The 15,666-nt window shown below is 30.7% G+C and overlaps 1 protein-coding gene, 2 non-coding genes and 1 pseudogene across 3 annotated transcripts; 3 read left to right on the top strand and 1 right to left on the bottom strand.

Moving 5' to 3' along the window:
• Positions 1 to 2,596: 2,596 nt before the first annotated feature.
• On the top strand, positions 2,597 to 2,762 carry LOC112998431 (small nucleolar RNA snoR143). Its single transcript, XR_003263532.1, has one exon. It is a non-coding gene; the product is annotated as a small nucleolar RNA snoR143 (small nucleolar RNA).
• A 1,686-nt stretch (positions 2,763 to 4,448) lies between these two features.
• LOC121173072 (factor of DNA methylation 1-like) lies at positions 4,449 to 7,899 on the top strand (annotated as a pseudogene).
• Positions 7,900 to 9,586: 1,687 nt separating this feature from the next.
• On the top strand, positions 9,587 to 9,740 carry LOC112998429 (small nucleolar RNA snoR143). Its single transcript, XR_003263530.1, has one exon. It is a non-coding gene; the product is annotated as a small nucleolar RNA snoR143 (small nucleolar RNA).
• A 2,395-nt stretch (positions 9,741 to 12,135) lies between these two features.
• LOC100812894 (expansin-A6) lies at positions 12,136 to 14,388 on the bottom strand. The gene is made up of 3 exons (XM_003538361.5): positions 14,148 to 14,388; positions 13,714 to 14,032; positions 12,136 to 12,795 (listed from the first exon to the last, which is right to left on the bottom strand). The coding sequence occupies exons 1-3, from the start codon at positions 14,293 to 14,295 to the stop codon at positions 12,486 to 12,488; spliced, it is 777 nt and encodes a 258-aa protein (XP_003538409.1). The 5' UTR covers positions 14,296 to 14,388; the 3' UTR covers positions 12,136 to 12,485.
• Between the last annotated feature and the right edge of the window lie 1,278 nt (positions 14,389 to 15,666).

Here is a 15,666-nt window from a genome sequence, read left to right on the forward strand (position 1 = left end):
CCTCATAAGATTAGGAAACATTTGATTTAAAATGTGATATTATATTTTTAAAACTTATTCACGGTCAAATTTTATCGAAATTGAATAAACTCTCAGAAATTTTTTTACCTCCATCATTATCATCTATCATTGACAACATATCATTTCATATTAAAACCTACATATATTTTATTCTTTATTAATACTAATTTTAATTTTATTTCCTTTATAATTTTAATTTTTGTTTGTATTCCTTCAATACGTTAATATATTAGAGAACTGAAAATTCATTCAACATGAATATATGATCATAACATGTTGGGAAAATTAACTAAAAAAGTGATATATTTTAATCGCATTTCACATTTTAATTTGAATGAAAAAGAGATATAAATAAAATAGTAACTTTAATTTATTTATAAAAAAATATAGAATAATTTTAAAAAAAAATTACAAAACTATAAATATTTTTTTTAAGAAATTGGACTCCTTTAGTCGTGGGTCCAATAACGTCTCACTGGGCGACGCTGATGGCCGGCCCTATTTGGGACACGAAGATTCAGAAATTGTGGATCTATTAGGAGTGATGTTATTGCAGTGTTCAAAAACATGAAATTGTTACAATGCTTTTCGGCTTAATTACTGTTGTTCCAGATCAACCTGGATTTGCATTCTTTCCGGGTATAAAATTCTTATTTTTAGTTCCAAGGTGTGACTTATGGCTATGAATTGACTTTGGTATTTGCTTGTGCACAGGTTGGGGCGTTAGAGTTTCTAAAGATTTTGCATGGATTTGTGAAAAAAACACAGGGTTTGCTTTTGTGTGTGTGGAAGGAAAAAAAATCAGATATTATATTAAATTAGAATTTTAAAAGATTATTTTTGCATAATATTATGTGGATTTTAAAAAATATTGTTATAATGTAATGATTTTTAATTTTTTTTAAAGACTTTTATGATTACAATTTTGTGGTTTATAATTTATTGGATTTACAAAATGTTAATCCATAAGATTTGAAAGGGTATATAAATTTTTAAGATTTTAAAAAACTACGTGAATTTTTAAAAAATAATTTAAAATTATTGATAAAGATTCATGAATTTTGTCTACATAACATTTTAAATAAAATTTATCTTATGCAAAGAACTCTAAACATGTTACACGATTTTTTTTTTTATCTAAACCTGCTACATAATAAGTTAATTTTCTCTAACATATTTAGAGACACCCAGGTTTATTCTCTTTCAATCATCAATCGTGTTAATGGTATAAAATTATATACTATAATGTTTTCCAATATAATGGATATTTATAGTCATTCCCACAATAACGATCTCATCAAACAAAAAATATGTTCAATAATTATTTCAAACCTTATTTATATATTTATGTACTTATATACGAGTAATTAATTTCTCACATTTATTAGAACTATATATTTTTCATGTTTATATATATATATATATATATATATATGTTCACGTTCATTATGTGTATAAGTACAAGATCAAGATGTCCAAAATTTAAAATTGAAAAGATATCTCATATCACACTTTCTAGGCATGTTGTTCATTGATCTAAAAAGTAAAAAAAAATATATGAATGTTTATCATTTTCAATAGAGAGACAAAAGATTATGTGTGGAAAAAAAACATATCAATTTGCATGAAGAGAAAGAAAGAAAAAAAATTCATGAAGGTGAAATTATTTAATATGTATTTTCTATTAAAAAAATTTCATAAAATCCATTAAAATTCATCGAATTCATCAAAATTTATATAGTTTTAAATACCACAAGACTTCTTTTAAGTTGTATAAAATCTTACTTAAATACTAACGAATTTTATTAATTTTTTTAAAAATCCTAATAATTTTGAGTAAATACTACAAAATTTATTTTTATTATTTAAAAATCTAATCTTAATTGAATATACCCTGCTAAAAGTAAAAGTTTTGAGAATTAAATTAAGACTCCCGAACGTGAAATCTCCTTCAATTAAATTTTACTTCTTTCGTAACATTCTTGGCCAAATCCAAATTGGAAAAATAATAAAAATTATGAAGAATCTTTTGGGGAAGGACATGAGTGACATGTAAATTGGATAACGAAGAAGGTAAGGGTATTTTGGAGAAGAAAAAAAATCATTAAAAAGCATGTTCAAGTCACATGTTTTTGGGCTGTAATCGAACTACCAGAGTTTGAGGTTAGGGGGGGTGCTACTGTAACACAATCCAAAACAGATTTGTATAGGGATGAAATTAAGAGGGAGCGTAAGTACAATAAGCTTTAAACTCCGGGAGATGACGAGTGTAATTTATTCAAATATTTACACTACTTTCTAATAATTTTTATAAGAAAAGAGAAAGAAAGAAAGAAAAAAAAAACCGCTAAAGTGAAGCCCTAAAATGTAACAAAAAAAAGTGAAACCCTAAAAAAAAGCGTGATGGTATATATTTGCTCTCCTCATTCCTTATTTTCTTTTATTCAATGTTATCAATTTCTGTTCAATCTCGTAGTTTTTATATTTTTTTGCACTGTTTGTATTATGTACGAGGAAATACTTTGATTTTGTTTTATCGTTGAAATCTCAGTGCACACATAGAAAGCCCAATTAGAGCCACTACTTATTTCCATGGTTTTCCCTTTGTTCGCAAAAGGAAGCGTTTTTGGGAATATGGTGTGTGTGTTGTAATTGGGCAGCGGCCAGACAACCGTAGGGATGGTATCCACAGATTATGGGCTTTTCTTTCCCTCGTTCTCTACTGATTCCATCCCACATTTTACTTTGTTTTAGTCAAATTATGTTAAGTATAATGTTATTTTGGTCCTTTTGAGTTTATTTTTTTCTTAAAGAGAAAATGTTAAATCAATGTAGTACTAAATTGATATAACAAGAGGATTTAATTTATAATTTTTTTTCAGGAAAAAAATAGTGGTTTTTTACATTTGAGCCAAATCTTTTTGACACCTAAATATTGTTTTACTCAATTAAGTTTTGACATATTCTTCTTCAATTTGTGTGATTTGTGTTTGTTGTAATTGGATATTTGAAATCAATTGACTGCTTATGTTAGATTGTGTTGCTTGTAGTTGTGGGATTGCCAATTGACCTCAAATTCAAGTTGGAGTTATGACAATTCAAAATTTCAACATTGTATGAGGTCCTTTGTCTGAGTTGCAAGTGCAAGTTTGAATGTTCAATCCCCTAATCTTGACAGCTTTTGGCGCGATTGAATCGTTGAACTAAACTTCTCCCGATGCCTAATTTGGATTATTCAAATGTTCCCTTCTCATCCTTAATATTATCTTGAGAGACATAAACACAGAGAGAGCTCTGCTAGAGTATGTATATTCAACCGCATATATAATTGATGAGTCACTAATTTTATGGTTACAAGGCATCAGTATTCTAAATATAAGAGGTAGCTAAATATAAGAGGTTTTAAGGGTGGATTGAACATATTGCAAGACATTGTAATAACAAAAAATATTTCATTACTAAGGTGTTTGATAGGGAAGGAATTTTGAGTTTCATGAGAATTTTTGGGTTGAGAATCTTTAGTTTTTCATGCTTGATATTCGTTATAAAAAAATGAGATTACTGGGTAAATAATGGATGCGTTTGTTTAAATTTTTAAAAAATAACTTTAAAATAAGTGTTTTTTATATAAATATTTTTTTAAGAAGCAAATAAAATTTGCTTTTTGATGACTAATGTTTCCATGAAGGGTTTTTAACAAAATTTTCCACGAAAACACAAAGTAGTAATAATGTTTGAAAGATTATAAATATTGGAATAATTTTATAGACTAAAAAACTAGATGACTAAATTACATGGACTAAACAAATATTAAGAACAAAAGTATATAAATTATTTCCCCCCCTTACAGTCCCTATTGGGTGGTGATGTGAAGTTGTAGTGTGTTTTCCGATCTTAACGACTGAGACTATTCCGGTTTCCAACTCCTTTTCCATCGTTTATAAATTCTGGTACTTTCTCAAAGGACAAAACCTTAAACTTACATGCAGTATATCATAGTTGTGTTGTTGTTGGTGCTTTGAACAATCAGAATTAAAATTTCACATCGATAATACACATACACATATTAAAGAATTCCATTAAATGTCATCCCTTATTACCAAGGTGAGACTCCAAAAGACCAAAACACCAACAACAACTACAGAGCTGCATCTAATTTTTTTTTTTCTTTCACAAACTGTAACTTTGCATGAAGCCTTGAACACGTTGTACTCTTCCTCAGGTAATTCCTGTTTGCTTCTGTTTATGTTTATCTCTTTACAAAAGTGAGAAAGAAAAATACTACTAAATGCAATAAGGGTGTAAGACGAATGTAAAAGATAAGGGTGGAAAAAATTGTTGACAATTTAATATTTAGTTTTAGGTCATTTGGTTTGTCCAAAAACTAGATAGTTTTTTATTTAGGTACTTTGAAATTGTATATGCAGATGGCGAACCATATTTCTGAGGAGGTTATGAGTAAGCAAAGCAATGGTTTTGCAAGCCTTAAGGAGGAAATTGAAAGCCAGAAACAGAACATTATTGGCGTGGAAAATAAGAATATTGAGAAAGATGTTTGTATGAACAAACTCAATGAATCTTTGAACATGGTTAAGGAAATGATGAAGAAGGAAAATCAGCAGCAGGAGGAATGTCAGAAAGGTATATCATATTTATTCTGAAAAAAAAAAACTATTTTGTGATGTGTTCAAAAAAAATATTGGTATATTTTAATTTTTTTTCTTTATTATTTTTGCAGATTCTGCATGCAGTTGGTATTTGAATTTACTTTGATAGTTTTCACATTGATAAATTATTTGCATGGTGCTCACTGATCATATATTTATGTAGATATCCTTTGTCAATGCATTCTTTGCTATTGCCTTCGCTCTGGCTACTTCTTTCATTTTGTCTTCTCTATAGCTACATTGGAAAACATTGCTCAATTGTTTTCTATCGGTCAATGTGATTGATTAATGGCATTGTCATCAATTTTTATTTATATAAAAAATGTCTATTGTTCACATTGCTTTACCTTACTGAACTGATCCTTACAAAAATATGTAACAAATTCGAAGCCATACCTTGATTACTAATATTGAATTGTTTTCCACTATTTATGCAGAAGATTAAACTAAAATTAAAATTTACCATTGGATTATATATGCATTGTATCTACTTTTCGTGAATCAGGGCTTGATCTTTTCATCTTTGAACTTCTTTTCTGTGGCACAATATAAACTTTCACCTGTACTACTATGAGTTTCTTGTAGATTATTATTGGAATTCACTTTTCTATGTTTCCAATGCCATTATGTTCCGTTAGTTTATTTTGATTCTTTTCAGAATTGCAAAACATGAAAGTCTTGAATTTTAATACGAGTCGTAAGATGGAGTGTATAAAGAAAGAACATGGGCTGATTGCAAAAGAACTGAAAGAAAGTAAGGTCCTAAATGCTATTCAGCACAAGAAAATTACTGCAGAGAATCCAGAGGTCGGTACTTAGTAGCAATCAGTACCTTTGGATGTATGGTTTTCCATGATCATATATACCCATTGTATATTTATTTGTAGCATTTTAGTTTAGTTTGCTTAGAAGGCTTTGTTCAACACTGAAGGCATTTATTGCTTTTTCAGAATTAAAGGCAAATTAAGAAAATTACTGTGGAGAATCGAGAGGTAAGCACTCAGTAGCAATCAGTACCTTTGGATGTATGGTTTTCCATGATTATGTATACCCATTGTCTATTTATTTGTAGGAATTTTAAGTTTGCTTAAAATAATTTTAGAAGGCTTTGTTCAACACTGAAGGCATTTATTGCTTTTGCAGAAACAAAGGCAAATTTTGGCCCTTCAGGAAGCTATGAAGCTGCAAGAAGGTAATAATAATAATAATAATAATGTTTTCAAATTGACGGAAGAGTTAAAGGTTTGTGTTACCTGTTTTTAAGCTTTGTAAATGAGGTAAGGATCTTGGTCATTATCAAAATAGTGTATTATTATTAATTGTATTTTATTATCTATTATCTATTTAGGCTCAAAAGGAACAACTCAATATGAAAGTAGTTTAGCTGGAAAACCAATTAAAATGCAATCAAAAGCTGGAATTGGAGGATAAGCATCTTAAAGGGAAGTTAGATGTGATGAAGCACACGGAAGATGAATGTATGAAAACAGTGGGTACTTTACATATGAAAGAAATTGAAAAGGAAGGGTTACTTAAAGACTTGGAAGAGTTCAACCAATCACTAATCATTAAGCAGCATGAGAGCAATGATGAGCTTCAGAAAACTCGAAAGAAATTGATTGAAGTATTTTTATTTATTTTTTTGCAAAATTTATCTTCTGCTATGGAGTAAGGATTCTTTATTCCATCAGTTATTTGAATTATTTGGCTGTCATTGGAATTTGGAAGATTATGGCCTTAATCGTGTATTTGATGATGATTTTGCTTGCTTTGTCCAAAGTTTTATTGATTTGAATTTGAATTACAAGTTTATTTGATTAATGAAATTCTACTGGATTTATTGCAACAGCGGTAGCGAAAGTTGATTTAAATAAACAATATGATTTTATAAATTAACATTTTTTTTGTCTTGTGCATTTATCTTGTCCAGTTTGATTTTCAGAAAAAACAAAAATTTCATTTGCTTTGGATATAGTACTTAATTTTCTTTTCTAGTTCATTTGATTTTAGGGAAGCTTTTTTTTTTTTTTTTTGCTGAGTCATTTTAGAGAAGCCTACATTTGCCATTTATTAAATTACTATAATGAATAAACTCTTTCTCATGAAAACTATCCTCATTTTTTTATGATTTCTTTAATTTTCTCTTTTCATTATTGTTTGTATGATGTACTAAAAATCTCTTTCTCTACTGCAGAGCATTGCGGGGATGTCAAGTCATCATGGTAATATAGGTGTGAAGAGAATGGGGGAAATAGACATTGAACCAGTTCATAAAGCATTGAGTGCAAAGAGAAGATATAACAATAAAGCGGAAGCAGAGCATAGAGCTTTAGCAATGTGTTCATTATGGCAAAAGGATCTGGAGGAACCTAATTGGCATCCCTTCAAAATAATCACAGCTGATGGGAAATCAAAGGTGAAACTTTGTTAGACACATTGATCTCCTGAAAGATCTCCCAAGGTTTATATTACTTCTTTATCTTTTTAAAATAATCATTCCTTTAGTCTAAAATTAACGTCATTAATTAGATAAATATATTGATGGCTAAAAATCATCACAAAACTTAATTTTTTCTCTCTTATTTTTCCTTCACTTCTACTTCCTCTATTCCTTCCTAAACAAAAATAATCGACAACAAATTTTGTAATCATTTTTAGCCGACAATATTTATAAATTATTAATGGTATTAGTTTATAACGGACAGAAGGATCAATTTGAACCATCTTAAAAGATAAATAAATATTATGAAATTTTTAAAATATAAAGGCCCTAAATGAAAAAAAAGGGATTAAGGAACTATTAAATGAATTTTATAATAACTTACATTATATTTAACCAATTGAACTAGTCATGTATCTTTTAATCCTTAATAGAATTTGTCTCATTTTGTTAATATATGTATGTTGCATTTTGTTTTACAAGATAATGAATATTTAGGACAAAAATGAATGTAAACCTTGTCATTATATTTCAGGAAAGTATGGATGAGGAAGATGAAAAGCTGAAAGGACTAAAAAGAAATTGGGTGTTGGAGCGTACAATGCAGTGGTGAGAGCTTTGAAGGAGATTAATGAATATAATCCAAGTGGAAGGTTTACGATCACAGAATTATGGAACAAAGTAGAGGGAAGGAGAGCTACTTTGGAAGAAGGAGTTGAGGGAAAACAAAAGATAGCCAAATACAGCAAACGAGTGATAGTGCATGCGTGAATTCAGATCATTATGTTTTACCAATTTCTAGATAATTGTTTGTGCTCTCTAGAATCAGTTTATACGAGAGTTCAGACGATGATGATGATGATAATAAGCCACTTTCTACAAAATTCTTGAGGAGAAGTCGAGTTCCTATTGAATCAAAGAAAACAAAACAAAAGAAAATATATCAAAAGGGATAGTACATCTACATGGGTAGATTGGGCATGGTATGAAAAACCATAGAAAGAAATTAGTTATCATCAAAATTTGTTTAGTTACTCATTTTCTTATTTTTTTTTCGTCTTTATCATTAAAAAGATTTATTTAAGTCTTTTTTTTTATCCCTTCTCTTAAATTTAAATCGTTGTTCCTCTGTGGAAAACGTGGTCCTTTTTTATTTTCTTAAGTGATTTTGATTTTTTTATCCAATCCATGAAATTTATTTTATTAGATTTACTTATATGAAAATTATAAAATGTAATTAATTTTGAAAAAAACTATAACATGAAGAAAATAATAATGAAAAAAGTAAGTCTTACAACCAATAAAAAAATCTATTTTTTAATTTTTTATTGCTAAAATTAAATTAGTGTCTAAGTAAATTATATATATTTTTTAAAACAAGTACAATGTTAAAAGTAAATTATTAAATTAAAAAAAAGAACAATATTAAAAATAATAAATGTTAATGTATATAATATATTGAAAACAAATATACAAGTAATTATCTGTAACAGCCTTTGTTATTTTTAATATTGTTATCAAGTAGTTCAGTTAACATTATTACATATAATTACTTGTATATTTTATGTGTAATAACGTTAAATAAATTACAAAGATCATAAATTTTAATATTTTTATTTTAGTCTTTGTTATTATTATGTAACGACGTTAACATATAACGTTATCATCCTACTAATATTGAATTTTTTGTGACTTATACATCATTAAGAAATCTCATGCCTGTGTAATATTTTTTAGTAAATTATATTTTTAAAATTTGATCTTTTAAAATAATTGATGAAATTAGATTAGTTGATAAAATATTTTAAAACAAAATTGACTTAAAACAAGAAATATAGGATTTCTGAAGTAAAATTTAGAGTTAATGAAAACTTTGAATTGATATTATAGTGACAAACACACACACACACACATATATATATATATATCATTCCATATTTCACTTATATTTTCATAGCAAGAACATGTTTAAAAAAAATAAGTCATCAATTTATAAAATATTTACATCATTAATAAAGTAATTGGCAACAGTCAATTTATAATAAAGAAAAAAAAACCCAACTAAAGTGAAACCCTAAAAAAAAGCGTGGTGGTATATATATATCTGTGGTTGCGCTGAGCCCCAAGAGGGCTGTGATTACAAAGAGAGAGGCTTGAGTGGGAAACCTAATTCGATGATTGAAGGTGCCACCATCTCTTTTGGTTTGGTATCTCTTTCTCGCAAATTGAATTCGGTTTTCTTTTCTTCCCACAGTGACGCTGCTTTCAAAATTTACACTTGATATGAGCCCTCCACATTCCTTATTCTCTTTAATTTAATTTTATCAATTTCTGTTCAATCTCGTAGTTTTTATATTTTTGCACTGTTTGTATTATGTACGAGGAAACACTTTGATTTTGTTTTCTCGTTGAAATCTCAGTGCGCACAGAGAAAGCCCAGTTAGAGCCACACTGCTTATTTCCGAGGTTTTCCCTTTGTTCGCAAAAGGAAGCGTTTTGGGGAATATGGTGTGTGTGTTGTAATTGGGCAGCGGCCAGACAACCGTAGGGATGGTATCCACAGATTATGGGCTTTTTTTCCCCTCATTCTCTACTGATTCCATCCCACATTTAAATTTGTTTTAATCTCTAATCAAATTATGTTGAGTAGAGAATGTTATTTTGGTCCTTTTGTTTTTTTTTTCTCAAAATGAAAATGTCAGATCAATGTAGTTTGTGAATGTACTAAGTTGATATAACAAAAGGATTCAATTGATATAAGAAAATAGTGTATTTTTTTTTTTTACATTACAGCCTAATCTTTTCGACACCTAAATGTTGAAATAATTGACATGAATCAAAATAACATAAATCACCCAAATGTTAGATCACTGTAGTTTGTGATTTGTGTTATTTTGACATGAATCTTGAACTGTGGTGATAAGAAAGAAGACATCATGTGCTAGATTGCCTGTTTGTTGTAATTGGAAATTTGGAATCAATTTCATTTCATACGTTAGATTGTGTTGCTTGTAGTTGTGGAGATGAAAAGGATTTGCTGTGAAATTTGGTAATCGCTACAACTGAGTTGTGACAATTCATAATTTTCAACATTCCATGAGGTCCTGTGACTGATTTGCAGGCTTGCAGCTGGTTGGGAGTGTTGTCTGTTATTTAAATTATCTATTTCAATGAAGTTGTTTGCTTAAGTGCAGTTGCCAGTGCAAGTTTGAGAAGTTTAATCCCCTAATCTCTTGTAAGATGCCATCAATTTACCATCTATTACATTGACCGACTGAAGACAAATAGGTTCAATTTAGATTGGGGATTGAATAGTTGAACGAAGCTTCTCCAGATACCTAATTTATTATATTCAAATTCGAAAGTTCCCCTTTCAGCCCTTTAAATCAATATTAAGAGACAAAGAGAGAACTTTGTTAGAGTATATTCAATCGCAAATGTTAATGAGTCACAAATTTGATTGGTTTATTAGGGTTACAGGGCAGCGCTATTCTAAATAATCACAAATGAATTAAATGTTATCACAAATTTTCTTTGGTGGTAGATAAATTTCAGAGGTTAATGGTGGATTGAACATACTGCAAGAAGTTGTAATCATAAAACGAATAAAAATATAAATACAGGGGTGAAGATTTACTTCCTTGCCAAACTTATTTTATTTCTTTTTATGAACATAAGATTTTATGATTAATTGTTGAATTGAAACTTGAAAGTTTTCGTTGATTAGTGGAGTGAGTATGCAAAGTTTAAGGTGAAATGATCTCTTCCCCAAAGACAAGGTGACAAATATAAAGCATTGGATATACTTGTACCATCTTGCACTCTCTTTGCATTCTGTGTTGAAGTTAGAAAGAAAAGAAATGGGAGTAAATGCAACCTTTCACTTATCCTTCAATTCACTCTACTTTGCGGAATAAAAACTTGTCTTCTAACTTATTTTGCCTCCCTCCATCTCAACTAAAAAGAAAAAGATATTCCACTTTCTCAGTTTCTTTGTATTTTTTCCGTCTCTCACCCTATAAATGGTCAAGGACAAATGGACTAAACTTCAATATCGGGTACTAAAACTTGAATTGCTAGGCCTGCTTGTAATCATTGGTAGGACTCAACTTCAAATGATTGTTGACATCCCAACTACAATGGCCCAATACAACCCTCCTGGGCTTCTGATAGCACCAAATGTGATTCGTCCTCTCATTAATAAGAAATTTATCACTGCTGACTCCCTTGATTCCTATATTATGAACTTACTATTAGTTGGGGACTTGGGGTAATAGAAACTGTAAAAAATATAAGAATACCATCCAATTTTTATACAATTTAATGTATAGGTGTTGCCACTTATCAGATCCTATAAATGAGTAAGCACTATATAAAATCAACTTGAGTTTTTTATGCTTTAAGTTTATGAAAAGTTCAAACTCAGGTTGAGTTATGGATGATAGATTAGACTAAAATTTCAATTTCACTTAATAACTTGCTTAATGATTTCGGCCTTCCTGGGGTGAATGTCCACCGAGAAATTCTTCAGGATACCAAAATCAGATAAGGAATTAGACCTAACTCCCTTAGAAGAGTTACCAGGGAGCTGAACATTAGAGGATATAGAGGTGGTCACTGATGCTAAGCTGAGACATTATTCTCAAATATGATTTTTGTATGCTCTACTTTAATTACATAGTTCCCTGTGTTTTGATCCCTGGCTTTTGTACCAAAAAAGAAAAACCATATTCCCATAATTGGGTCCCTCACCCCGAGTCCATGAGAGCAGAAGACCTTCATGTGGTGCAGACACATGCAGAGAACTTGGTAATTAATGGTTAAGAAAAACTTTTAGGCAAAAGAAATGAAATTAATCAATAGATAATTATAATAAAAGAAAATACTTGATAATGGCTACTGATTAATTAAATCATTAGTTACTTCACGGGTCTCATGGCAATTATACAAGATTAAAAAATCAATATTACTAATAATATAAGAAAAAGCCAAACATGAATCCTCAAATGATGAAATCATATAGTAGTATTAATAAATATGCAGTAAGCATTGCTGCGGGCTTATGAATTTGCCTTTGCAGCCACTTCAGCTTGATCCCGACAAAAATCACACTTCGTTACCCTCATTTTCTCTCCAAGATGTACACTGTGCCCCATGATAATTGATAATTGATCCTTCACTCCACTCCCGAAAACATGATCAAAAGTCAAAAAGGTTCACTACCATTTTCTCCATATGTATCCACATTCGAAGGAAAATTGTAGATAGCAAACAACCAAAAACAAAACAAAAAAAAAGGCGGCAAAAGAAAAGAAAACACTTTCAAAAACGCAAATGATCCAAACACGGTATAGTAACTAGATTCTAAAATTCTTTCCAGCGAAGGTTTGGCCAAATTGCCAATTACGTGGGACAATGTTCCATGAGGTGGATGTGCGTCGGTCACCGCCTGTGACCCTGAAGGAGAGTGACTGACCAACCAGAACTGCGTTTGATTGCCAGTTCTGCCCCCAGTTGCGGCTCATGCTCATCCACTCCGTTTTGGACCCTTTCACGCTGGCCCTCATGATATCCCCTGCACCCGCGACGTTGGTGATCAAAACCAAGTTGAAGTAACGGAACCCGTTGATCGTGAACCTCATCCCTCCCTCTTTCCTGCAAGGCACCCTGCATCCCACCACACCCAATCACATTCACCACCACATTAACCATATCATACAAAAAGTACAATTATTTAGTGACAACATTTTATAAAAATAAAGACCCACCATGGTTTTAAAGATTAATAATTGGCATGTAAATGTGAGCCAATTGGAAATTGAAATGATTTTTAAAATAATTATCTTATAAATTAATATATTTATTATACATAACTCAAGAAATATACTACCTTAGATTCTTATTATAAGAAATACAAGTGTATTATATTATCCCTTGTTTTTTATAATAAGAACCGGACCAAACTAGAGGTAGTATTATAAATTAAAAATTCTTAAAGATTCTCAAAACCCTCTCCATTTGTTTTTACAAACATAAAATCATATATTTCATTCGTAATAAAGGAGTAAAAATTATAGTACAGTAGTAGTACCAGCTTGATAGAACTAGAATTATATATTCCGTCTCTTTTTCTATTCTCGTGATGCTGTTGTGCGAAAAGCTACGTGAGAAGATTGAAATATGGGGAAAGCGACACAATAGATCGAGAATAATAATTATTGTACAGGATGCAAATTTATTAAAGTCCACGAACGCCACGCAGCGCTGTCGTTTTGAGAAAGAACAACCGTCTCAGAGACGATGCCAACTTATATGATTTTCATAATTTTTATTGCTATCATTTAAAAAAGTAAAGTATGCTAGATTCTTAGAATTAGGTTTCTCCCATCTGTATTATACTCTATCTTGATTTATTGCTATCATTTATGCTTTGACCTGTTTGTAAATTCTTGGAGTTGAATGTGAGTTTAAGTCTAATTTAAACTTAAAAATGAACACTTTCTCAAATTTATATATTCTGTCTTATTTGATCTTTAGCCCATTTTTTTGGGATGAAAAAACTTTGAATGAGAAAGTTGAAAGTACCGGCGATATGAGACGGGGACGATGCCGGCGCGGTACTGAGCGATTTTGAGGAACATGGGCATGGCGAGGTCGAAGTGAGGTCTGGGAGGATTGCACCAACCGCCATTGTCGCTGGGGAGAGCGTAGTTTGGAGGGCAGAAGTTTGTGGCGGTGACAAAGATGGAAGGGTTACCTGGATGACACCATTTCGGGTCATCGGTGCATTTGATTTCGAAGCACGCTCCACAGCTGAAACCATTGTTGAATAGAGCAGTGCTTAGTGCCGCAGTGTTCACGCCGTAGCCTTGGGAATATAGGTTCCCGTACCCACACGCCCCTCCTACAAAGAAAACACCAAAATTATTGGGGTGTTATACATAGTATATATGTTACATTATTATCATGACATTGTGTAAAACTTTATAATAATGCATATATTTTATTTACGTACGTACCCATAGTTCCTGAGGCGTCGCTGCCACCGTAGAAAGTGGCGTGAGCGCTTTGCCATGGCCCACCGGAATAGACGCCGGGAATTTTGGCTTGGGATGGAATCATTAAGAGTAAGAGGGAGACAATGGCGATGATATTGAGCATGGCCATTGCTCTTGAATATTGGTGCAATGAAATATCTGTGTTGAGAGGAGTTTTTCTGAGGAGGGAATGGAGGAAGGATTGGCTTGTATTTATGGAGGGAGACTGGGGTCTTAGTAGGGAAATAAAAGGTGAAATATATATTAGTGGGGAAATAAAAGGTGTTTATTATCAAGAATTATATATTTGTCTTTTGCACAAATTTTGAGATTAAATTAATGGTCTATAAAAGATAGGGTGGAGATCCTTTTGCAAAACTTATTTTTCACCATTATTTAAACTATCAAGTAGTTACTACTTATGGATTGGGATTATTTTAACTTAATTATTTATTGATCTAGAGTTTGAGACATTAAATATAAGAAAATTTATTGTCTATATTGAACTTATCCTCTTAAAACATTATTATATCAAATAGAGAAGATATGAAAATACAAAAGATTATGCCAACATAGAAGAGTGTAAGTGAAAATTATTTTTTTGTCATAAATCAAAGATTATGAATATTTTTCAATCTATTGATTAGAGATTAATCTCACTCTAATACATGATTATTATTGATGAAAAGAAATTTTATATACAATAAAAATTGAATATAAATTCTTTTATTAAATAGATTATCCTTATTTATGTAAACACAATAATATCTTATATCCCTGCATCAAATGTTTGGATTTAAAGGATAAGCATATAAATGTTGTTTTTAAAATGATAACCACATATTGTTAAGCGCGTGTTTGCTTATCCGGCCATCTTGCTGCAGCACGAAATTCCAAGCAACTTCAACAGCCAACACAGAAGTATTGATGGACTTGCTTTTGGAAACGGAGATTTGGATTTTCACAACAGCAATCCAAACTTGCATTAAGTTCTTCTGTTCTCTATGTTTCACGGTGATCTGTTAATTTACTAAGTTACATCATCTTATTAAAAAAAGTTACATTCATCTTACGAAAATTATAACAAGTAACGGTCAAAATTGGGGAGAAAAAGCAAGGAGGAGCTAGGAGGGTAGCAGTTGGCATCAAAGATAGTGGAAGAGTGAATGAGACAAAGGAATTTCAGTCCCCAGAAGGCTGACATCAAATCGCTTTGCTTCATTTGCAAGTTGTGCTATCCAGCAACCATTTTCTGTATACTATATTTTGGAAATTGGAAACTCTGTACAGTCCCCCATCCCACCACACCACACACAATTTGACATGAGCAGTTAATTATAATAGTTGTATGGAGAGTGTTGTTATATGATGTGATAAAAAAAATTAGAAAAAAATTATAACTGTTAATTTATAAGATACATATCTGTAATCGAGAGTAGTTTATATATCACCATTACTTGATTGTTTAGAGATCTTTACATTCGTTTGGTGAGAGTGAAAC

This window comes from Glycine max, chromosome 11 (assembly GCF_000004515.6).
Source record: "Glycine max cultivar Williams 82 chromosome 11, Glycine_max_v4.0, whole genome shotgun sequence".
NCBI classification, from domain to species: domain Eukaryota; kingdom Viridiplantae; phylum Streptophyta; class Magnoliopsida; order Fabales; family Fabaceae; genus Glycine; species Glycine max.

Coding starts and splice junctions, on each gene's coding strand:
- LOC100812894 (XM_003538361.5), bottom strand. CDS start 14,295: ATGGCCATGCTCAATATCATCGCCATTGTCTCCCTCTTACTCTTAATG. Junction 14,033..14,147: donor CGACGCCTCAGGAACTATGG/GTACGTACGTAA, acceptor TTTTCTTTGTAG/GAGGGGCGTGTGGGTACGGG. Junction 12,796..13,713: donor GTCCCCGTCTCATATCGCCG/GTACTTTCAACT, acceptor GGTGGGATGCAG/GGTGCCTTGCAGGAAAGAGG.